Source organism: Rhineura floridana, chromosome 1 (assembly GCF_030035675.1).
Source record: "Rhineura floridana isolate rRhiFlo1 chromosome 1, rRhiFlo1.hap2, whole genome shotgun sequence".
Lineage (NCBI taxonomy): Eukaryota > Metazoa > Chordata > Lepidosauria > Squamata > Rhineuridae > Rhineura > Rhineura floridana.
The window spans coordinates 184,561,084-184,585,917 of NC_084480.1; the positions used below are offsets into that span (position 1 = coordinate 184,561,084).

Below are 24,834 nucleotides of genomic sequence, written 5' to 3' on the forward strand. Positions count from 1 at the left end.
GCCTTGATTGATCTCTCAAATACTATATGCAGTATATGTAGTCACCAGTTCTTGATCCATACCTGACACATTGTTATATTAACTGCTCCCATGCAATTAGCCTGTAACACGTTAAATCAACAGGACTCTACTATATGTAAGTAAGTGTGGCTTCTTAACTCAAGCCACAGAACAGCTACAGTCAAGTACCTGAATTCAAACTAGTTTAGTCCCACTAATGGGAGAATCCAAGATCAATTGGGTTGTGCTTGGGGGGAGGTATACATTTGAAATGCACATATATTAGGTTTAGCTTTTTCTTCTCCTTGACATTTGGATGAGAAAATGTGGGAATGACTGGTCTGAAAATGGCTTCCTTCTCACAGCCAGACCTCACTGTTAATGCTAGACAATGTTAGCCTGCTGTCATATCACACTGTCACAACCTTGCTTCAAATGTCACATTAGCAAAGTCAGACAACAACTACTTTGTATTAGAACATTTTTATGCTGACCTTTTGAACAGCCAAAATGAGAGGAAAAGCTTCCCCTCACAGCTCTGCATGGGGAGTTCATATTTATACAACGAGAAGCAAAACAAGTATTAGTTTTTTGGATTGTTACTAAAATGCTCAATGCTACATACATTAAAAATATCACCATTGGCACAAAAAAGAAAATAACAAGTTAATGTTTTTTTGGGGGGGGGACTTCTCTGTTTACCACAAACCGGAGTATTGTGTTTCAAGGCAGTGTCTTCTCACTCAAAATTATACTTTAAATTTGCATTTTAAATTTTGTATTTTAAATTTGCATTTTAAATCATACGATCTGCTTCTACATTGTTTGCAAAGTTTAAGTGCAAAGCATAGGTGACAGATATATTGCATTCCACCCAGTATATTTGACTAGTAAGAGTTACATTCTACCTGCTCCCTCATTTGTGAAATATACTTGTCAAAGTTGTAGTGGCAACTGTCCTGAGTGGGGCAATCTATAAAGGTATAAATCCCCACCCCTGCCCCCTGATTTGCATGACTACTGTTACATGTTTATGTATGAACCCCTAGGCACATTCATCGTGCATGAGACTTAAACATACCCTGAGAGAATAGCAGTACTTTTTACAGGAGTCTTAAAACCTGCACATTGCTTTAAAGGTATATACTCTTGCCCTTAATGTTTTAATAAGAACACACAGAGAAAGGTATGAGCAAAAGCTTGGTTTATTATCAGAAAAAGGAAAAGTATAGTATCCAATTTACAGCTAAACTACAGACAATGTTTCTAGCTACTACAATCATATTTCAATTATTTATTTATTATTTAATTTATATCCCACCCTTCCTCCCAGCAGGAGCCCAGGGCGGCAAACAAAAGCAGTAAAAACACTTTAAAACATCATAAAAACAGACCTTAAAATACATTAAAACAAAACAACTTTAAAAACATTCTTTAAAAAAGCTTTTAAAATATCTTAAATAAAAAGGGTTAAAAATATTGCTTAGGAAAAAAAGTTTTTTTAAAAAAAAATCTTATTAAAAGCTAGATCTATGAAAGTACAGAGAGATCTTACATATACTCAAACTAGGGATGGGGTTTGCTGCATGGTTCTGATCTGCTTGCATTCTGATAGTCCGTCGTTTGATCCTGATCCACCTTGTTTTTTGTTCCTGCTTTCTCTCGCACTTGCCAATTTGATCTGCTGTGCATGTTTTTGGGTGATTCAATACACAGTTTATTTTTTTTCAGTGGCCAAAATTTCGTAGTTATCAATGTAGATACTTATGTAAATGATGATAGTATTTGACATGGATTTTTGGCGGCAGGAAAAACATTGTGTAATTTTTACGTAGCTTATATGAAAGATCACAGTGTTCCACGTGTTTTAACTCAATGTAACTCAACATAAAATAGGGGGAAAGTTCAAAAGAATAAATTCCTGCTGATTTGCAGCCACGGCCACAAAATCCATGCCAATTACAGCTGCCCGCAGCAAGAAATAGGTGCCAGTTCAAAAGGATGGCCAACTATCAAATTCAGCTGGAATCTGGTACCAGGTCCAATTTAATGGATATTCTTTCCCATCTCTAACTCAAATCCAAGATAGTGAGCATAGACTCACACTGAAAGTAAGGAAGAAAAGATAGGTAGAGGATATAGCTTTCATGAAGCAATCAGGGTGTAAAGTCTGGATAAAGGGTTATATGCTTGGTAAAAGCGAGGCTTTCCCATTCTCGATATTGTTAGGCAGCCAAGCATATGATCTCACCCTTTCCTTCTCCTGGTGTCCTGTGTTGCATGTTCCTAGAGCACAATGTGATGTCAGGAGGTCTTTGGAGCCACAAGTGCTGATATGACCCTGGCAAAACTTCCAGCTTAAATGTGTTTTTGGGTCTCATTGAGTTGCATGGAATTGGGGACGGTGTCATGCACATGAAATGAAGTAGGCATCAAAGGATTCCTTTGAGATGTAGGTTTTTGGGGGTCTGTTTGTCAAATGGATCCAGAGATAAGCCTGCTGTCTCTGGTGTGATATGCAATGTAAATTCCTGTTTTTTTGGAAACCTTGTCCTTATCTTGTGAATCCGGAGGGTATTATAAATTCTACTAGGATAAAACTCCTGTTTCATTTGAAGGAGCTGTCTCCTGGCAATGTTAATGCTTAGAATTCCTTAGCTTACCAGTTTGATTAGGAAGTCTGTTCTGATCCTCTCTAAATGACAAACACGCTCAAAGTTCATCGAAGTAGTTGTTTCCCAGAGTTCACTGAATGGAAGCTCATATACCTTACTCCATTAATATGAACAGAGAAGACCCAAAATGTGTGCGTCTCCCTTACACTATGCTTATCCAGTGCTACTCTACAGACCATCATTTGCACAAATGAGCCAGCAGATCGAATTTGTTTATTTGTACCAATTTTACCAAAACAACTTGAATGGACTCATTATAAATATTATTACAGCAATAGTGCATCTCCAATGGCATTTAAAAAGCTTTAGTGCTGAATTTTGAAATTATGTCCGGAATTGAGAAGTGTTAGCATTCTGTGCATACACTTTGATTTTTTTTAAAAATTACATTTTTAAGCTATTAATTGTACTTCTGGCTTGTCGCTTACCAGAGCTTCTGCAGTATAAGATATGGAATGGTGGGAAAACTTCCTTAATGACAGCTTGCCCTGCAGTGAACTATTATTGAACTCCCTCCACAAAAAAGCAAGCTGTGGCATAGTGTGGGATGCGCAGTATCATTTCACACATGTCAAAAGAGAAGACCAGCATGTCCAACTTGTCCCAATATCAATTATGTCCATATCCTGCAATAACCCCCAGAATCCTCTGCAGCTCAGGGGGTTCCATGGCAGACATGTCCTCAGCAGGTAACATAACACAGAAAGAGTTTTCACAAAATAGAAAGCCACTGACTTAAAACATAGGATGTAATCCAGAGAAAGTTAAGCATGCTAAACCCCTACTCAAATCAGTGGATAGGACTAACTTTTGGCTTACATACTATAGATATAATGTAGCAAAAGCAATATGTTGTACTTATGCTGGTATTTGGAAAGGCAGAAACTGAAGTGAACGTTGGTACATTAGCCACAATCCAGCACAGAATTATGTACACTTCATTCAATTTATTTCAAGGGCCTTACGCACTTCCAATTCTGTGTTGGATTGTGGTCATTATGTAATAATGGAAGAACACATTGAAATGAACAGATTTTTCTCCTGATTCCCAACTTGTTAAAGAAAAAAGCAACACAGTATTTGGGCCAGTGACTGCACTAGAAATACTTGGAGACATTCATTGTGGAGAGAAAATGAGAGATAAAAAAAGAGAAAAAAACTAACAAGAGCAAGGTAGATCATGCCTGTACAAATTACAGAAATAGCTGGAATCAAATCAAGTTTCTTCAAATTATCTTAATAACAACTCATGCCTTTCCCCTAACCTGCAAAATATTTCTAGAGCTACAGAAGAGAAGGGGTAATTAAGAGCTGGTTCACACATACATGTTTCACCGCTTCACAACATAAACATTGAGTGATGTATTGGTATGTGAATGGCCTATCACAGATTTGACATCACAATCTGAACTTTCATGTCACCTCAATCACAGTGCTTTTAAATGGAATTGGTTCACATGCTCAGCTGCCAGTCAAATGCAGAGAGAGCAAGTTATATTCATGCAGTCATCAGTCCTTTCTACCTAATTATTTTCCATGCACAGAAATAGTGCTCAATTTCCTCCAGGCAGAATTTGCATAAGACTCTTCTAAATCTTTTGGGTTTTAACTAGCACTAATCAAAGCCCATTCACAATATTTTCATACATCCCTATCAACTTGGCTGTAGGCCCAGAAGAAAAACTGGCTTAAAAAAAACCTTTCAATAAAGAAACAGTTAGTATGTAAAAAGAGGAAGAAATGAACTTCTTATATAGATTTTGACATACTAACAGAGTACAGAGAAGCTAACTGAGCTCAAAGCATTTCAAACACTACAAGCTATTTCACAAGATTTCATTTAGAAAGTAAGGGCTAAACTATACCTTACATCGCAATTGCATGAGTAACATAACTGCAACAGCCACTTCTTTATGACAAAGTCCCACCAGAAAGAGATACTATGTAGCAGAGATACAGTGGCAGGAAGTCAGGATTTAACATTTTCTCTGCCAGTCATTTGCCTCCTGAAATTCCCTCCACCCAGGCCAAGCAGTTGTGTATGGGATATGCTGGCATTCCAGCAAAGAAGGTTTTTTTAAAAAAATTGCCAACTTTAAAAGAAGTATAGGAATTTGCAAAGTCTAGTGATGTCAAAAAAGGGCAGGCACAAGAACCTATAACCAGCCATGATCTTAACAATTAATTGTGAATCCAATTAGATACCACTGTCACCTCTGAAAGACATGGATCTGTGAGTGCAAATATTTCAGTTTTCTGATACTGGGTAAGTCCAAACTGGCATGTGGGACACAATTAAATCACAGCCTTTGGGCATGATCCAGGGAACTGCAAGATCAACAGAAATTCATGGGCATGCCTCAAGCACAACTGCAGATTTCAACGAGGAAGGGGTAGCCAAGAGTTTTCAAAATAATCTTGCTTCCTACTGAAAGTTTAAACATGGACTATTAGATATATTCAAGATGAGTGACTGAAACATTGTTACCTGCCCTACTCCTAGGTTGGTCTTGGGAGGTGCTTCTGGAGAGGAGTTGCACTTTCCTCCAGTGACACCACTGAAGCAAAACCAGCCAGAACTACAAATATCTATGAGGAAGGAGGACAATGCCATCAAACCCCTGCATTTGGAGATTCCACCTGTCCCCATAAATTATTGCCAGATATGCAAGGAAGAACGGGGGGGTGATCTTAATCCTCTGATCTGCTGCTATTTGCATCCTAACTGGTTGTACTGTTATTCCTGCTGCTGAGGTGCTGCTGCTGAGTAACACTAGATGGTACTGGCCCTGTGCCATGGCTCACCAACACAGACATCAGGCACAGAGTGGGGACCTCAGAGGTGCCTTTATGTTTTTCTGCTTACCTATCTTTGTGCACTGGACAGGATTCTGGTAATCCAGGGACTGGTGTTATTGCTATTAGCCTGTTGGATCACTGCCTGATCAAGGCATGGAATGATCTTGCTATCCTTTTCCAGAGTGGTGGTGAACAGTTAGGATAGCCCTAAGGAGACGTATGGATTCAGTTGGAATCTTTGGTAGCATTTTCATGTAGGTCCACGGATGGATGGAGCAGAAGGTTAGCAGTAGGAGTGTGCAATGGATTTGAGCAAATCTTGAATATGAGCCAGAACAGAGTACTTCGGAGGGATTCTAGGCTTGTCTGAGGTGAAGCAGGATTTGTACAAGGCACTCTGAGTTGAAATAAGAGCCCTCAGGAGGATATACTGAGCCTGCAAATTTTATCCAATTCTGCCCCAACATTTAAAAAAGTTGCATTTCCTTTTAAAAAATCAAATTTTGAGGTGCCCAGAACAAAAAGCCCTGAACCTATCTGCTTATAATTTGGCAGGGTTTATCTACTCTGGAGGGGCTAGTACGCTTGCAAATTTCATTCATTTCTGTCAAAAGGAAAAACAAGTGATAGGCATTTTGATTTCCCCATAATAGTGAATGGAGAGAGGAATTAAGCTTGGCTTTCCTGAAGTGGATTTGGTCTCAAATCCTGAGCCGAATCAGGACACTTCCAAAACACAAAAACAAGGTCTGAACTGAATCTTCTGGTGGGTGCATGCCTCTAGTTAGCAGAGGTTAGTACAAAGGTCTTCTACCCCACCTTTATAGGAGCCCACTTCCATAGTTTCTCAGGAGCTGAGGGTTTGAGTACAATTGCTAAAATAACTGAATCTGATGGTGAATCTCACAGAGTTAATTTGCAAGCCTGTGAGGTGACAGTCAGAGCAGCAGAGAGATCTTCCCCCCCTCTCTCCCACCACTGTATTGAATCCCGATGAGTTTCTGCTGTGTTTTTTTTAAATTTTAATAACTGATATGGCAACTGTGCCATTTCCTGAATAAATCATACCCGGCCACACTAATTCATGCTCTAGCTGCCACCTGATCAGATTGCTGTAATGTGCTTTATGTGGGGCTGCCCTTGAAAGAAGTTGAGAAGCTTCAAGAGGCCAGACTATTGTTTAGAGCCAAGAGGACTGATCATAGCTTCACTAGTAACAATTTGTTTCCAGGCTCAAGTCAAAGTAACAGCTTTGACCATTAAAACCCTAAATGGGTTTGGAGCAGGTTATATTAGGAATGGCCTTTCTTCCATATAAGCCTGTCTGGGAAATCCATTTGTTTCTGAGGCCCTTCTTGTTCAGTACCCTTTCAATTGTGTTGCCCAAATTCTCAAACAACCCAATAAAGATGTGTTTGGCCTCTCGTTGCCTACTTTTAAACAGGCACTTTAAAACAGTTCTGTTTCAATTGTCTTTTTTTTTTTTGTTAAGGCCTTTTAGAATATGTTGTTTGATCACTTCTGTCTGTTCTGTATTAAATAGATTTAATTATCTATACTTTGCATTGTTACACTTTTATTTTTGTTCTTGTAAACTACTTCATGTCTGCTTTGAAGAGAAAGGTGAAATACATGGTTTATTTAGTTCCAACGTTCTGGCTGGCAAATCATCCATTAATAAACTGTGACGACTGCTAGATTTACTGAAAAAGTTGTTTTAATTCTTTCTGACTTGAACGCTAGTACTTCTAAATTAAAAGTGTTAAATGCAAACACACACAATTCTCTTAAAAGACATATTTCTCCCAAAGGGCAAACAGCAGGTTCTGGAAGGATTTAAATCAGAAAACTGAAATGGGGAAAGGGTTTAACATTTCTCCCATCTACCAGGACCATAGCCCTGATCCAATTTGCATCTCCTGCTGGTTTTAAGTTTATTTTAAAAAAATATTATTGGAAGCATCTATCTATAAAGAGCACCTTCCCCAGTCTCAACCATCTCAGACCGTCAATCAGCAGGCAAGGCCTTGTTGGTGGTGGCACCACCCAGCTGGTGCTGATCTGTGACAAGGCCTTTTCAGTGGTGGTTCCCCATTTGTGGAATACCCTCCTCAGTGAGATGTATCTGTCTCAAACACTATTAACTTTCAGGAGGAATTTGAAATCGATGGTTGAAGTGGACCGTTCCTGGCAACCTGAAGATCACTGATCAAAGAATGTTTTAAATCTGTGTTTTACAATATTTTAACCATTTCACAATATTTTAACTGTGTTTTAGAATGCTATAAATTGTTATTGTGTTTTGGAATGTTTTAACAGTTTTTAGTATGTTTTTGTTCAGTGGATTTCTGTTTTATTTTATTGTTGAATTGTTTTGCTTACATTTGCCACACTGGGTTCCTTTGGGAGTAAGGGCTGGAGATAATAATGATAATAAGTTGTACTCAAGGTATCCAGGAGCTGCCATTTCAATCCTAATCATTTGAAGCAGCGGTCAAACGGATGAGGCTGAACAATCTGGAATTTGTCATGCCTAGCCCTGACCTGGTACCAGACACAGAGTCCTCAGATGACAAACCCAACACCCTGCAGACTGAGACCCTGAGGAAACAGCAAGGTCCACTGGAACCTGTGCTGAAAATCCTCTTGAGAGACCCTCTTGGAGAAGACCCACTGAAGAACCCTGGGTGCTGTCGGAGAAGGAGGTGGAGCCACCACCACTCCCAGCCTTTGAGAACACCAGCGCCAAAAGGTCCAAGTCTGGGCCAAGGAGCAACAATGTAATATGTGATATCTCTATGGACCCAGAGTCATCATGTGACTTGAGAGTAAGGGGTCTCCTCAAGAGCAAGCAATCCTTGAACCACCTTCATCACCAGCAGCTGTGATTAGAGTGTGATCTAGGAAACCAGAATATAGGTCTCCCTTTTGAGCATTTCTCTTACTGGAAACAACCCAGGTCTCTGGCTGCTGAACGTAGTATCCTCTTTTTGCTGTACTGAACCATGCCTGTATTCCCTTTGGTATTGCTCTTGGACTGTTACCTGAGCTTACCTCTGGATTATATTTTTGGCCTAAACGGATACCCTATGCTTGACCTTGGTTTGCTTTGAATACTGCTGCACCTTTACCACAGCTGTCCTTTGGGAAGTGTTTTGGGAAGGAGTCCTTGCACTGGGATCTTAGCCCTTGAGCACCTGTTGGAGATGACAGATCTGAATCCAGACAAGCTGGAGGTGGTATGGGAAACACTTGTGCCCTGAAGAGTTAATTGTGCTAATAGCCAATAGGGTGGTTGTCATACAATTGATGCAGATGCACAGCCTTGATGTAACACTGGGCACTACCATTCTTTTTAATAAGCAAGTTCTCTAGAACAGCTTCTACGAAAAAACATGGACCTTGTCATTCTGATCAGTAAGGCTGCAACTTCCAGATCTGGCTATTGCAATGTACTTCAAGTGGAGCTTCCCCTGAAGATGAGTTGAAAGCTACAACCAGTGTGTACTGCTAAAGCTCAGCTTCAGTTAAATTTCATTAGTCCTAATTATTTCCACCCTGAGCTTCTACTGGGAGGAAGGGCGGGATATAAATCTAATAAATAAAATAAAACAGTAAATTATAACTGGCCTTTGCTTCCTCAGTTATAATTGCTGATAAGCAAATTCAAGTTGCTGATTTTGACCTATAAAAACCTAAACAGCCTGGAACCCTAATACTTAAGCAAATGTAGTTCCCTATATGAACTCTTTCATCAACTTCATTAATCAAACTATGTTCTGCTTTAGTGAGCAATCTAAACATAAACTGAGATGTATGTTTTCAGTACCCACCCTATTCCTGTGATTGTGATTTTTAAATTGTCTTTAATATTGAATGTTAAACTGTTTTAACCCACTCTGGGACCAGCTGGTAAAGGGCACGTAGTAACAACAACAACAATAATAATTCCAAGATCTGCTGGGCTGAGAGATTTGGTGGATGTTTGGCTCAGCCAGTGTAAGTCCCCAACTGGCATAGGTCCATCATCCTGGCTCAGCCAAGGTTGGTGATAGTAAAAAAGGGGCGTTCTGGGGGAGGGGCAGGATTGGGTAAGTGGGACTTAAGCTGGATTCTAACTCCACTCAGCTAAGTCTCATACCCTGGCAACCAGGCAGAACTTCCACCAGCAAAAAGGGTGGTATAAGTCAAGCTCTGTTTTAAAGCCTTGTTTTCCCTCTGCCAGGCATAGACTGGCTTCCTACAATTAGGCTTGCTTTCATACATAACATTTATCTATGTGTTATGACTTCTTGTCACTAGAAGCAGGGACTTTACAGTTGTGACCTGATACTGTGGAACAAGCTCCCTTTGGAATTTAGGAGTTAATGCTTTGTTTCCTTTTTAGGAAGGGAGTCCTTTATTTATTTACAATAATTGTATATACTGCTTTTCAACAATATTATAAAAGCATTAAGAAATAATAAAAACACTACAAAGAGCAACACTATTGAAAAGTTTTAAAAGCCAAATTAACAAGATGTGTCTGGACACATTAAAAAAAAAAAGGAGTGTGGTGGGGGCAATTAAAGTTCTGAAGAGAGTGCATTCCACAGTCTGGGTGACACAGCAGAAAGCACTCTCATGTAGGGATGGGGAAGAAATTCAATTCAGTTCACATTTAAAGCTGAATTTATCAAATTTGCACTTTCTGAAGCAATATGAGACTTGAGACATAGTCATCTTTTGAAATTTGCACTTACCCAATTTTTGCGATGCAGTTCTCCAATCAAGCAATATTTACAAAAATGTATATATCAGAGGAAAGTTTGTCCAAAATGAGTATATTGGTGAAAATAACATACAAAATGCATTATATTAGGATAAATTGCTTGCAAAAATGTGTACATCAGTCGCAACTGCATACAAAATGTATTTATTAGAAGTTTGTACTAAAGTGCTGAAGAATTTTCATGAGGATTTTAAAAAAATCACAAAGTGCTGCAGAAATGTGGAGAACTGAATTTAAGATTGGGAAAACGAGAAATGAAAAGAACTGAAATTGACAGATCATCCTGTAATGGAAAGATCCAGATAATGGCTTAAAATATGCATATAACATGCTGAAATCATTTACACTTGTTTAGAAGAGGTTTAAGACTTATTGAACTAGTGTAAAAAGTTTGGTATAGGTACAAGAGCAAACAGTAAAACAGGAGTAGTTTGAAATTGCCCCCCTTCAGATTTGGAGAAAAAGCATTTTAAAAATAAAAGCTTCTCTGCACATTGTCCCCCTTCAGGAAGTCTGGACTTACAGCCAAGATAGTAGATTCCAAATAAACAAGTCTGTGTTAGAATGTAAACAATGAAGAGAACAGGAAAGACCTGCATAAGATTTTCTGAATGGCTGGCAATAACCTGGCCAATTCACCTATGAACTGATATGAATCTCTGAGAACATCTATGTTTATAAAACAGAAATCTATAAAAACGAAAAGGAGTCTTACAGACTGTCCCATGAGAATGCTTATGACAAATCTGTGGGAATGAATTCATGAGAAAAGACCATGGGAACACACATTACCACAGAAAAGAAAGTATATAAAAAGCCAGGTTTCATATAACTCAGGGGCCCCTCAGCTCTGCTAGAGTGGGGGGGGGTGAAGAAAGGAGGGGAACCATCTACCTATTCCATCCGTAACACCTGATGGGTGATGTATCATGACATGTATTCCTATGTCCTTTGTACTTTGGCTCTGTGTCATGACTTAAGAGTTTAACTCAGTCCTTCAACTATTGTTACTTGTTTTAATTAAGATGTGCCTTCAGAGTTTTATACTTTGATCTTAAATGGATATCCAGCAATTTCTTTTGTGCAGATATACATATTTCTATTTTTCTGTTTTCTGTTTCTGCAATGATGTTTAAGGCCACCTAGAATGCATTTTATTAGTTGTGGTGTGCAATATATGAATAAATAGCATATATTATAAAGACAGATCTGCTATCTGAAGTCTGACTTCCAAACAGAAAATTGCTGGTACCTCCCAAGACTCAAGAAATCTTGAGTGGAGTCTCTTCTATTCTCTGCCTACACTAGACGACTGCTGTTAATAACCTGTGAGCTTAGGTGAAATAACGTTCGACATACAAGGACTCTGTGTAGATAAGGGGGAAGGGAGAAAGTAAGAACTCTCAACCCTATGCATACACTGGCAAGGGGGTAGTCTTGCTGGTAACAATTCCATCCCTCCTCTCATGTGGACCCATCAAACAGGCCTCTGAAGGTGATGGTATTCTCAAACGGCCCTCTTCTGCAGTTCTTAAAAACTGGATAGTTTCATAACAAGAGAGGTTGTCCCTTAGGTAGCTACCCCTGAGCCATTTGGGACTTTAAAATTTAAAACCAACCCTTTTAATTGAGCCTAAAAACCAACTGGCAAGAAGTGAGGATCTTTCAGTATCAAAGTAATATGATCCTGATATAACACAATGGTTAGCAGCCTAGCTATTACATTTTGTACCAACTGAAGTGTCTGGAAGCTCTTCAAGGGTAGCCCCATGTGGAGTGCATTTGGAGTAGTCTAACCATTATGTGATTACGGCATGGATAACTGTTGCCAAATAAGGCTGACTCAGGAAAGGTCACAGCTGGTACACCAAATGTAATTGTACAGACTCCTTGCTACTGTTACCACTTGAGAATCCAGAGACCACACAGAATCAAGGAGCACTCCTAAGCTATTAACTTGATCTTATCAGGGGCAGTGGTACCACTTCCAGAGCATGTTGAATCCCAATTCCCATGCCAGGCTTTCTACTGACTAACAATACCTCTGTCTTAGCTGGATTTAGTCTCGGTTTATTCACCTTCATTATCAAACCCAGGCAATATTCAAGGATATCAACTGCTTTCTTTGTATTAAAAGACAAGAAGCACCGGTGCTGAATGTCATCAACATATTGGTGGCACTTCATTCCAAAACTCCAAATGCCATCTCCCAAAATATTGACAATAGGGGGGGGTACAAAAAAATGAGGTGCCAATATCATGAGAAACATGTTGTGGGTGCTAGCACATAATGGGTGCAATGGGCAGCAATAAAAGAGATGACAGACCTGTACTGCTGAGTACCATCACAAAAAGAGCCCTGTATGTAAATATTAAATAGGACAGGGAACAGAATAGAATGTTGTTGACCACCATAAGCAAACGCCTGTGGTGCTGAACAGTAGCACCCCCAGAACCACTTTCTGGACACAGCCTAACAGATAGGGCCAGACCCCCTCCCGTTGCAATACAATTCCCCCAGGGCCCAACCCAGCCAGGCAGTCAAGAAGGAAACCATAGTACATAGTATCAAAAGCCACTGAGAAGTCTAAGAAAACTAGTAGGGCCACAAGCCCTGCATCCAGTTCTTGAACAAAGCATTCTCAGTTCCACATCCCAGTTGAAAGACCAACTGAAATGGGTCCAGATTTTGTTTTGTTTAGCCACTGAGATCTTCCCTTAGAAGAATGTGTTTCTGTGTGTGTGTTAATTTGCTTTAATTGATTATTGCTGAATGAATGTAGTTTTAATTGTTCTGTTGTAAGCTGTTTTAACACTTGTTGAGGACACATTATATTAATTCAAAATAAATCAACTTTAGTTGAATAATTGTAAGTGCTCTTACATTTTCTTCAGTTTTAGCAAAATGTAAATTCAATAAAAAGGATTAATTTACCAGTTGAAAGACAGATGAATAAGACTGCAATCCTATACTCAATGGGATGTACTTCTGAGGAGACATATATACGGTTGTCTCCCAGACTGACAGCCCTAATTATTTGATTGTTTTTTTTAAAAAAAGAACTGTACTAAATTACAGATACTATCTTTTTAACAGTGAGAATGTAACAAATAAAAGAGGGAGACCATTTCAGTAATCTGAATTTTATAAACTGCTTCTTTTGAACAACATAGATCAATAGGAAAGACATCTGAAACTTGGCTGATCAAGTACATTGTATGATAACCCTCTCAAGGGAGGAGTTAAATTGTATACCTGATTCTTCTGAGTCTACACACTTCTTGGAATTAACCCAAATCATTGCACTGTTGCAATTCATAATCAGTGGTTAGGTTTCAAAATGTATTTTTATTTTTTTAAAACAAGAAAGCAAGTCAGTTAAATTTTTCTTATTAGAACAGCTGTTCTCATTTTTTAAGTTATAAATATGTCTCACTTTTCAGGGGAGACAAAAGATTAGCACATGTTACTCCTAGAATATACTTTTTCAGCACACTTATCCAATCTATATGCTAGATCACAAGTAGGATTCTACGTATTTTTGAAAGCAAAGAGTCCACTATTTAAGTGAAGAGAGTTTTATGCAATGCATATTCCATTCACTGACAAAAAGAAATTCCATTATTTCTGGGCATTCTGCCACATTTTATTACCACATATTCAGTTAATTTGTTTTCAACCTATTATACAGTGTGAAGTGGCTATTATGACAAATGCATCTCAAATTCACATGCTTCACAACCATAATTATATAAATGTAAAGAGATAAATGTCCATCACCTACCTTGAAACTGTGTAAATTTGATGGTCCCCATCCTCTCTCCATTTCTGAACATAACTTGACCCTAAATAAAGTAAATAGATAACCTTATAAAGCTACAATTCACTCTAAATGACAATGAGATTAACTATCTAATGTGAACTTTTCTTACTCAAAATACACTTGGAAATTAAAGACCTTAATGAACTAAGAGAGTTACACTTACAGAACCCATTTTATAAAGTAACTTGATACTTGTTCTATGTGAGGCCATGCTGGAGCACATATGCAATGGATGATATATGTGCAACTGCAGTGCTGACAGAGAAAACTGGCCTTTTTACACTGAATAGCTATCTATAGTCGAGTCTATCACCATAAAGATATATCACCCCCCAGCCCAAATTGCCAAAGTTATGTGAGTAAATAAATGTTACATTCTCGCAAGGCTGACAAGCAATTAACTTAAAGGTCATATATATGCACAGGGAGTCCATTATTTTACTAATTGCTTTGCAGACAAGAAACCACAGCAAAGAAAAGTATGAATTGCACACCATTAAGTCGAAGGCCCCCAAAATAGGCAGGCCCTTTAAATATAAACCATAAGAATTGCACTTGGATGTAAATAACTGTGAGGAATTTTTGTGTGTGCTCTGGCTACCCTAAGCAGATGCCTGTGTCAAATTTTGAAGAGGTAAGTGAATGATGTGGGTTACTAGTGGCCAACAGTGCTCACCTGACTGCCTGTTGCACACGTGTGTACAGGAAGGTGGAGGGAGCAAAGTGACAGCAACATCAGCATGGTGCAAACACACCAGTGGAACCAATCCTGCACTCTTGGCAGTGTGTTTGCACTGTGCCAACCTTGCCGCTGCCTCGACCCTCCACATATGCAGCAGCGACACAGATGAGTGGTGCCCTGCTAACTGCTATTGATACAGAGTGTGGCTTGGGGGAGCTGCAGGTGGTAGGAGAGTTGACAGAAATCACGCCCTTACATAAACCAAGGAACCACTTGAGATCCAAGCCATTGCTACTGAGTAATTCCAAGTGCCCTATCTTCCATTATCCATAATGTGTACTGCCTCATTGTGGGGTCAATGGTATTGAAAAGTTACTTCCTTAATGTGAATGTTGAGAGAAACTGAGAGCCAGTTCATACATGCATGGATCCCACTTGGTTTCTCATCACTTGGCAACTCAACACTCAATGAATGGCAGCTGAATGTGTGAACTGTCTCTATTGGGAAATACTTAATCTGAGGAGATACTGGATGATATGGAGGTTCTTTCAGAAGTCTTAGATCTATGATTGATCTTCCATACAAGGAAACCATCACCCAGTGTTGCGGTCATCAATTAATAGCCATGAATGTTTAAACTAGCCCTGAATGAACTGGGGAGAAAGTAGCACATTGTGCCAGATATGAAGCTTAGCAAGGTGTCAATGGAGTATAATGATAGAATTTAGGGTCTGGTTGCACATTTTCCTTAAGGGCTGGGAGGCCTCCCTGGGACTACGTTTGCTATCTTTCTTACATAAGAGACAGTGGCTGCTAAACTGAGATAACAAAAGTAGTCTATATACAATCATAAAAAGAAAGAGAGAGAGGGAGCTTTGTCACTTGATTTAGCTTGGGACATGGGTTCTGAGGTAAAGCAAGGTGTGCGTATAAATAAAGAATTGTATGAATGTAGACTTCCATAAACTAGCTTCAAAGACACTAGAATTATTTCATTGTTTATTCCTTCCACATTTCCCTTTCTTAAAAACAAAATGCATCTGTTTATATCTCCCTTTTTCTTTAGGTTCCTAAGTTCCCATGTAATCTCTGATCCAAGCACTGACCACTCACAGATCTACTTAGTTGCAGCAAGGCTGCAATCATGTGCCTTCAGATAATGCTCTGGATCCTGTATTACATGTACACCTAAAAATGTGAAGTGTGAATGCAACAAACAAAAATATATTAGCCAAGGAACAAGGATTGACAACAGCTTTCTGTGAAGTGTACACTCAGTGGCAAACCTTGTGACATGTGAGCCAGCGCTGGTGATTTAAGTGTCATTTTGTGATTTGGTTCTGGAATTCAAAGCAACATTCATGCCCTGATACGTATTTTTTAAGCTGTCTGAATCATTGCCTGAAACATCAGATCATAGTTTAAAAGGGGGCAGGGCGGGAAATGCCAATAGAATATTTTTAAATAAAGGCTCACCAATAAGAATTAAACAAACATGAGCTGAAAGTTTGGGGAAGTGCAACAGAGGCTGGTGTATCAAGGTTTAGAAATCATATGGGATTGATTGTTCTCCAAACAGTTATACTACCTTGATCAGACTCCATGCTACAAGATTCTCAAAATGCTGAACCAAAGCTATCCAAATTTCACAGCTGCTGAATTCTGCAACACGTACAGGTTATGAAAATTAAGCAACTCAGCAAAATTTATTTGATTTTGCATAACTTATTCTGCCTCTGTTAGTCCTGAGGAAGGACTGTGTGCTAGGCAGGGCACTGAAACTCAAAAGCTTGAACACTGGAAATCTTATGTGTCCATCCCTCTGGCTTTCAAGCAGTTTTTATCAGTCATAAGAACTAGAAACTTGCTTTTTAAAAAAACATAGGTTTACTACTACATATTGCATTTTTCCTTCACCTCCCTGGAAGTGTGGCACATACAACCATAGTCTTACATTTATATCATAAACAAATATATAACACAATTTTAAGATGCTAAAGGGAGGGTTAAAGTAAGAGAGGGTATAAGGGGCTTTAGGGAAGCCCAATGAAAGAGGGAGGTGTTAAGTCATATACAAAATTCTAGCTAAGTACTCTTTATTGCATTGTTTGGACAATAACATCTGTAATGCAAGTCAAATTGTTTCTCCCATGCAGGAAGAAGATACTAACTTTAAAATTAAATGAAAGGTATTCTGTGAAAATGAAAGGTATCCCTTGAAATCACATTAACATGATAAAATCACATACACCCAGAGCTGATGTTGAGAGTAGATTGTGTCAAATTTGAATAGTTTCTAATCATCATAATACAATATTTGAACAGTTCAAAACACTTCACATGCGTTATTTTAATGTAATCCTTACAACAACACTATAAATCAAGTTAGCATTATTATCCCCCATACTGCAGATGGGCGGTGCTGGGATCTGAGGCTGAAAGAGAGTGACTTGCCTAAGGCTACATAGTGAGTTCATGGCAGATGGAAGATTCAGGAACTTCCTGATTTACAGCTCTGTCTTTTAGCCACTACACCAGCCCGGGGGGGGGGGAATAGGTGGGTCTTGCACACGGTCCTCATCAAATGTAAAAGCAATAATAGCTACTTCTGGAAAACAACATTCCAGAAAAGTCCTGTTACAATTTCATGGAGTAGCTTTAGTCTCATTATGTTCTTTGATCATAACACATTTCTGTTTAATAATACAAAACTAAATTTTGCTTTCTGCAATGACACTACTGTATGTTTAATCATTCAGAAACACCTGTAAATTATTCATTTGTTTTCATCTCAAAGGCAGGAGTAACAGGACTAGAACTAGAGGTATCTTTATCTGTTATCTCAAGGCAGATGGTTGAAACAGTTGCAGTATCCGTCCAGCCCCACCTACCAGGAAGCCCATTTGTTTTCCTGTCCTTGCCTGGCTATAAATGCTTCCTGATCAGGCTTAGGTCTCTGCCAGATTCTGTGCTTGCCAGACATTACTTGTATCAAAATGTCTGACACTGGGAAGAACTCTTCACTTATGATCATCAGGAGGTTGTTGCAGCAAGATAGTTTATTAATGAAAATTGAATGTTTGGTCTTGTTTTCATCAAGAAATCATGCCAGTTGGTAGGCATCTGCACAGAAGGAATCATTTAATTTGTTTTATGTAGGGCCGGCACCAGTGGGTGGCCAGGTTGGAAACTGCCCGAGGCCCCCTGCATCTCAGAAGGGCCCCAGCAGGCCTGGCCTGAACAGCAGCAATGTGAGTGAGGGAAAGGGGCAGCTGATGCTTCCTTGCAGACATGACGGCAGGAGGCACTTTCTTTTTGCTTGTGGGCAGGAGAGAAAGCACAGGAAGTTTGTCACCGAGGCGCCGCTGTCTTCTTCCTCCTTTCCCTAGGGTGGAGCAACTGAGGTGATGGCGGCAGAGGCTCAGGCTCCCTGACAGCCCAAAGTGGAGGAACAGAAAGCAGAGGTGGCATGCAAGAAGGATGCTGCAGCTATGACACTGATCCTGCCATCAGTAAGCGGGAGGCTCTGAGTGGGCCCCTGCACATGTGCAGAGTGCATCTCCCCTCCTCCAACGGTTCTGCATCTCTCGGGGTGGGAGGAGGGGGACCTCTTTGGGGCACCCCAAGCTGATTGGCATGGTGAGCCTCTTGGAAGTCAGTGGAGCAGGTCTTAAAAGGAGGAACGGAAGGAATGATGGGGATTGACTTGGCTAGGTGGGTGTCCTCCCCCTGAGCAAGGCACCCTCCTGAACAGACTGGTCCTCCTCCTCCCCCCACCTCTCCATCCCCATCTTACTCCTCCTCCTGCAGTGCCAGGCTTGAATTTAGAATATTGGAATATTAATTTAAAGAGGTGGGTTTATGAGGGATGGGTGTAGTTCAAGGAAGAGGGGAAGAGCCCTAGGCTCCCTAGAAACCTGCAGCTAGTCCTGTACACATGGAACAGAATAAGCTGGTGGAGTCCTGATAGTCAGCTGTACCATTTCAGAGTTTAGTATGTTGACCCATAGGCAATGCTGCCTCTTGGTATTTTCCATCAAGCCTGAAAGCCTGAGAGCAAGGATGAGTTAAGTTTCTTGAAGGTCTTTGGAGAGCCTTGGCAGAGGCCGGGCACGGCCTCAAGGCCAACACCTGCTGCTACCAAGGCAACTGGGAGATAAAGGCTGAAGAAGCTTTTGCCAGCCTTCTGTGGGGGGGTTTTGGTTTCTGAGTGAAGAGGTTCATGTTAGGAGCTTATGCTTGGGGGTTTTGCTCTGGGAGAAGAAGCAGCTTTCTGTGTGTTTGAAACTGTTCTTGCCAGGAGGAAAGTGAAACTGCTTTGTAAGCTTACATGCCTTAATGTCCAAGTAAAAAGGACTCTTAAACCTATCTCTTGCCTCTGGAGTTTCTTGACCGTCTCAATCTCAAAAGTAAGTTGCGCTGATCACGCAAACATCCGCAAACACCAACAGGGTTATGGGCCCAGATCCAGCGCATGCTACAGAGGAGTAAGAGGCTGGTGTGACTGAAGACGGAGTTCGAGAGGGCAGCTTGTTTGATCGTGCCACACAGAGGTGAGCGGAGATGGCTGTCAACGTGTCTGGAGGCATGCCGATGGAAAGGCTTACAGAATCTAATTACGCCAGCTGGAAGCTGAGGATGAGAGAGGATTTATTTGATGTTATAGAAGCGACCCCACCAGCGGTTCCTACAGCGGCCTGGAAGCGCAAAGATGAGAAGGTGCAGGCGTTTATAACCTTGGCTCTATCCGATTCTCAACTTTTGTATGTGAGAGATGAACCCTCAGCCAAAAGAACGTGGGACGTGTTGCAAGCCCTTCATGTGCAGCAGACCGCGGGATCTAAACTATGTCTGGCAAGACGGCTGTACCAGATGCGCCTAATGGATGAAGGCACAATGACAGAGCATCTCACGGAATTCAGGCGTTTATTTGCTGAATTGGAGGATAGAGGGATGGAACATAGTATTCTTCAAAAAGTTTATATCGTTTTGGCTTCACTGGACGAAAGTTGGAACAATCTCGTGATGGCAATGGAGGCAATGCCTGATGGCGGATTAAATGTCGACTTTATTGAAGAAAAACTGACCCAGGAGTGGCAGCGGAGACAAGAGAAGAAAAAGACTGAGCTGCAAGCTGTCAAAAGTAAGCAGGCAAGCTTCAAAGAGCAGCAGGGCACTAAAACGTGTTATTTTTGCGGAGCGCGTGGGCACATTCAAAGGTACTGTGCAGTCAAGCGAAGAACCAAAGACGGAGGCTGGAAGCAGAGCAGTGTGAACTTTGTTAGCACAGAAAAGCCTCAAATTGAGACAGATTGGGTGATTGACAGCGGAGCGTCCCATACACTTGTAAAGGACATGAGTTTGTTTCACACATCAAAAGCAGTGCAAGACTCTGTTCTATTAGCAGATGGTTCCAAGAGAGTCGTGAAGGCACGAGGGACGGTGAGATTTAATAAGATTGGCATCATTTGTGATGCGTTGTATGTTCCTGAATTGTCCAACAATATCCTGTCAGTCAGAAAATTAACCAGTATTGGGTTTAATGTGGAGTTTGAAAAGGACAAATGTTTTGTGAAAAAAGGAGGCGAAGTCGTTTGCAAGGGATTTATGACACAGGGGCTGTTTAGCATGACCATGGGTGTGAAGTGTGCTAATGACTTGAGTATAATGGGGCGGAAAAGGAATGACAGTCAGGGCTGCAAGAAGACTGCCGTTAAAAGCACACCGTCAGCATTTACTGTCCAGATGGAGGAACCGTCATCATTTAATGAAATCAGGCTGATGCCTGAGGCAGAGCAGCACAAATGGCAGCAGGCCATGCAGGAAGAATTGAAAGCTATGGAACAGAATGGCACGTGGACGTTAGTAAAGCTTCCCATGGGTAAAAAGGCCATAGGTTGCAGATGGGTGTTTAAGAAGAAGAAAGCAAGTTCGGGGGAAGTACAGAGGTACAGGGCATGTTTGGTAGCCAAGGGATTCACCCAGCAGCATGGGACAGATTTTGATGCTGTATTCGCCCCGGTTGTGAAACACGAGTCCATTCGTGTTCTGTTGAAGCTAGCAGCAATGCAGAACATGAGCGTAAATCACTACGATATAGGGACGGCATTCCTGCATGGTGATTTAAGAGAGGAGATATATATGGAGCTGCCTCCGGGTTCTGTGTCACAGGGTTTGTGTGTAAACTGCATAAATCTATATATGGATTGCGGCAAAGTGCACGCTGCTGGAATGAGAAATTGGACAGAGTGTTGCAGGGGATGGGATTCCAAAGATGCAAGGCAGATCCATGCGTGTATATAAAGAGAAAGGGAACGAAAACTACTTTCTGTGCTGTTTATGTAGATGACATCATGTACATTTATCATGAGGGGCAGGAGGAATGGGAATTTAGTGAGCAACTGGGCAGGCAGGTGGACACAAAGAATTTGGGGCCTGTCACACACACTATTTAGGCACGGATATTGTGCGTGCAGCAGACGGGAGCATAACATTGAGTCAAGAAAGTAAAATAAATCAGCTCATAGAAGAATGCAACATGACAGAATGCAATGTTGTGAAGACTCCAATGGTTGTGGCGTTCCAACAAAACATACAAGAAACTCCTTGTACAGAACCTGAGAAGTACAGGCGTGTAATAGGGAAATTGCAATATTTGGTAAAGGTGTCTCGTCCAGACATATGTAATGCCGTCAGCATTTTAAGCCGAAAAGTAGAGCATCCATCAGAGGCTGACTGGCAGGGAGTTAAAAGGGTAATACGTTATCTCAAAGGCACGAAAACAAAGAGTCTGGTTTTGTCAGGAGCAAAAGAAGGGGGTCTAGAATGCTTCGTGGATGCAGATCATGCCGGTGAGCTGAGCAGTCGTAAGTCAACCTCAGGCATAGTGGTGATGTGGCACGGGTCTTGCATTGACTGGAGCAGCAAGAAACAAACAGTGGTTGCCACATCAAGCGCAGAAGCAGAGTATGTTGCTCTATCCCATGCATGCAATGAGCTGCAATGGTTTACAATGCTCATGCATGATTTAGGCATAGACATACAACTACCGATCACTGTACATGAAGACAATCAAACCTGTATCAAAATAGCCACGTCAGAAGCTCATACTAAACGTACGAAACACATAAGTGTCAGGTACTTTCATGTAAGGGACTACGTACAGAAAGGGTTTATTAACCTGACATTTTGTGACACTAACAACATGGTTGCTGACATCATGACCAAGCCTTTGTGTGAGGAGAAGTTCGACAAGCTGGTGACAAGGCTTGGAGTGGTCTGATGTACAATGTGAATAAAGTTTGAGCTGTGTGAACTGTAACTGAAATGTAATGTATGCAATGTACTGAAATGTAACTGGAGACTGAAATGTATTACTGGATGCATATGTATGTTTAAATGTACTGTGGAAATGTATTGCTGAAATGATATAGTATTAATTGCAAATGTAATGTGCAGTCTTGATGGAAAAGTGGGAGCTGTTGACCCATAGGCAATGCTGCCTCTTGGTATTTTCCATCAAGCCTGAAAGCCTGAGAGCAAGGATGAATTAAGTTTCTTGAAGATCTTTGGAGAGCCTTGGCAGTGGCCGGGCACGGCCTCAAGGCCAACACCTGCTGCTACCAAGGCAACTGGGAGATAAAGGCTGAAGAAGCTTTTGCCAGCCTTCTGTGGGGGTTTTGGTTTCTGAGTGAAGAGGTTCATGTTAGGAGCTTATGCTTGGGGGTTTTGCTCTGGGAGAAGAAGCAGCTTTCTGTGTGTTTGAAACTGTTCTTGCCAGGAGGAAAGTGAAACTGCTTTGTAAGCTTACATGCCTTAATGTCCAAGTAAAAAGGACTCTTAAACCTATCTCTTGCCTCTGGAGTTTCTTGACCGTCTCAATCTCAAAAGTAAGTTGCGCTGATCACGCAAACATCCGTAAACACCAACAGATGTCAGAGGTTTAATGTTGTGCACATAAAAGAAGGCAACCTTCTTATAAGTTGAAATCCAACACATCACAAGAAGGTGTCCAGCTGATTAAATCTTTCTATTTTTCTCCTAGTGGTGTGCACAGACTACAGGATTTAGTTTGGATGCTGATTCAGTGCTCAGTCTGAGGAGCTTTGTAGGCTGCCTGGTTTGGCGTAATGTCCATCTGAGTTCACTTTGCTTCCCTCCCATTCACTCTTGGGAAATCAAATAGCTATAGCTTTTTTTCCCCCTTTTTGACAGAATTGGATAGAATTTGCAGGCATAGTAGCCCCTCCAGAATGACCTCCCAAATTGGACAGAATTTGCAGGCATAGTAGCCCCTCCAGAATGGCCTCCCAAATGACAGGGAAATAGAGCCAGAGGCTGGGTACCTTCAAAGTCTGATTTTTTTTTTAAAAAAAGGAAAAATCTATACATATTTAAATGTTTTTGGCAGAATTTGATGAGGTTTCCAGATGATACCCCTTCTGAGTTCATGAATCCTGCCAAATTTCAGAAGGAAAGTTGCACTGTTTTTCCCCACAAGGGGAAGACTTTACAGTTTGGGGGTTGGTTAAAAAAAGGAATTGCTGAATCTCCACTAGTGCTTTGTGGACAATTGGTCTGAAAATTGCAGACATGAGAGAGGAGGAAACCTGCCACATTTCAGTCATATAGGTCCACTGACATGTGTGCTAGGCACTTTTAAGATGGATTTTGAGGGAGGAGAACTAAAGGGATTTGTTTTCTAGATAAAATTATTTCCTCTGATTATGAACTTGGTCAAAATACAGCTCTACCTCTGTCCTCTCCCCACTCTGTTGTTCCTCTCCCTTCCCCTATCAATCCATCCTGGTATTTTTCTTATATCAGGAATGTAAATACATTATTTGTTTTCAGTAGACACCTATTTATACTTTTTTTGGTGTCTCTATCACCGAGGTGCACTGAAGTACATTAGGGTGCCCCACTTTTATTCATGTCACCTCATGAAGATCCCATTTCTACTCTTGTAAGTCCAAAATCTCTCCAAGATGCCCCAATTTGGCTCAGGATTTGTCTAAATATCATGAACACTCCTATTTTCTCCTTACAAGAAGGGCTCTTTTTTAATATAGAAAACATCTGAAATAAAATCCCCATGAGCACTCTGAATAGTACAATCTATTCTGCACCCTGAGGACTTTGTAACCCAATTCAACTGTTCTCTATGCAAGGTTTCTATGCACAGTGAAGGGGGCTGCAGAACCATGCTGCTGGCCAAACCCAACAGCATGTGTGATATTGGCCTTGTGTCCTGAACATCTGTACATTAGCATGGGCATCTGCATCAGGAAAGGCTATATCTGAGCTCACCTGCAAGCCTTCACACAACAGGTCCCTTATGTGAGAGTCCTGATCGCAATCTACATATCAGCAACTACATGTGGGCATTCCTGATGCAGATGCCCACCCCAATGCACAAAGATCATATATGATATGTGTAAGTGTGTAAGGCCACTTACACATATTATATATCACAGCCTCTTCTCATGTGTAGAACAACAGCCGAACAGAGCATGTGTCATTGGGCTTCCTGTGTAGACTTCAGATATTCTGGACAGTAATAGTTCATAACAAACTTTTATTTGCTCCACATAAAAAGTTAGTTTTATATTGTGAACCACAACATCAGAGAGATGACTGTGCTAAACCTTTCTACCTGACATGCAAGTTTATTTCATTCAGGTTTTCACCAAGGGAAGCATTCAGAAATATATCCCCACCACCACCACAAAGTGCAGTCTGAGGCAGTCCAATCCAGATTTCTGAAACCTCTTTTTCTGAGATCTCATTCTAAGCAATGTATACATTGCTTCCTAGAAGGATGGAAAGTGCCACTTTATTTATCCTCTTTGTCTCTGCACTGGTCGAGATAGACAACAGATCTTTAATTCTGTGTGAAGTATTTCTACAATGTGGCAAAATTAATAATGTAGCAAATGTTTCTTCTGTTCTACATATCTCAGTGTAGAAAGCTATAATGAAAAAGGGGCGCGTTTCCATCTCTGCCACTATGGTACAGTGAACATTTATAATGCTTTTTATTATGCAGCAACAATCAGACAATGTTCAGGTCTAGATAAAGC

The 24,834-nt window shown here is 40.7% G+C and overlaps 1 protein-coding gene across 1 annotated transcript in view; it reads right to left on the minus strand.

Annotated features, from left to right (window-relative positions):
• The window catches only part of GABBR2 (gamma-aminobutyric acid type B receptor subunit 2), a 435,702-nt gene that overhangs the window by 238,761 nt on the left and 172,107 nt on the right, over window positions 1-24,834 (minus strand). The window contains exon 8 of the mRNA XM_061588946.1: window positions 14,031-14,091. Within this exon, the coding sequence (XP_061444930.1) occupies window positions 14,031-14,091 (61 nt within the window). The remainder of the gene's footprint in view (window positions 1-14,030; window positions 14,092-24,834) is intronic.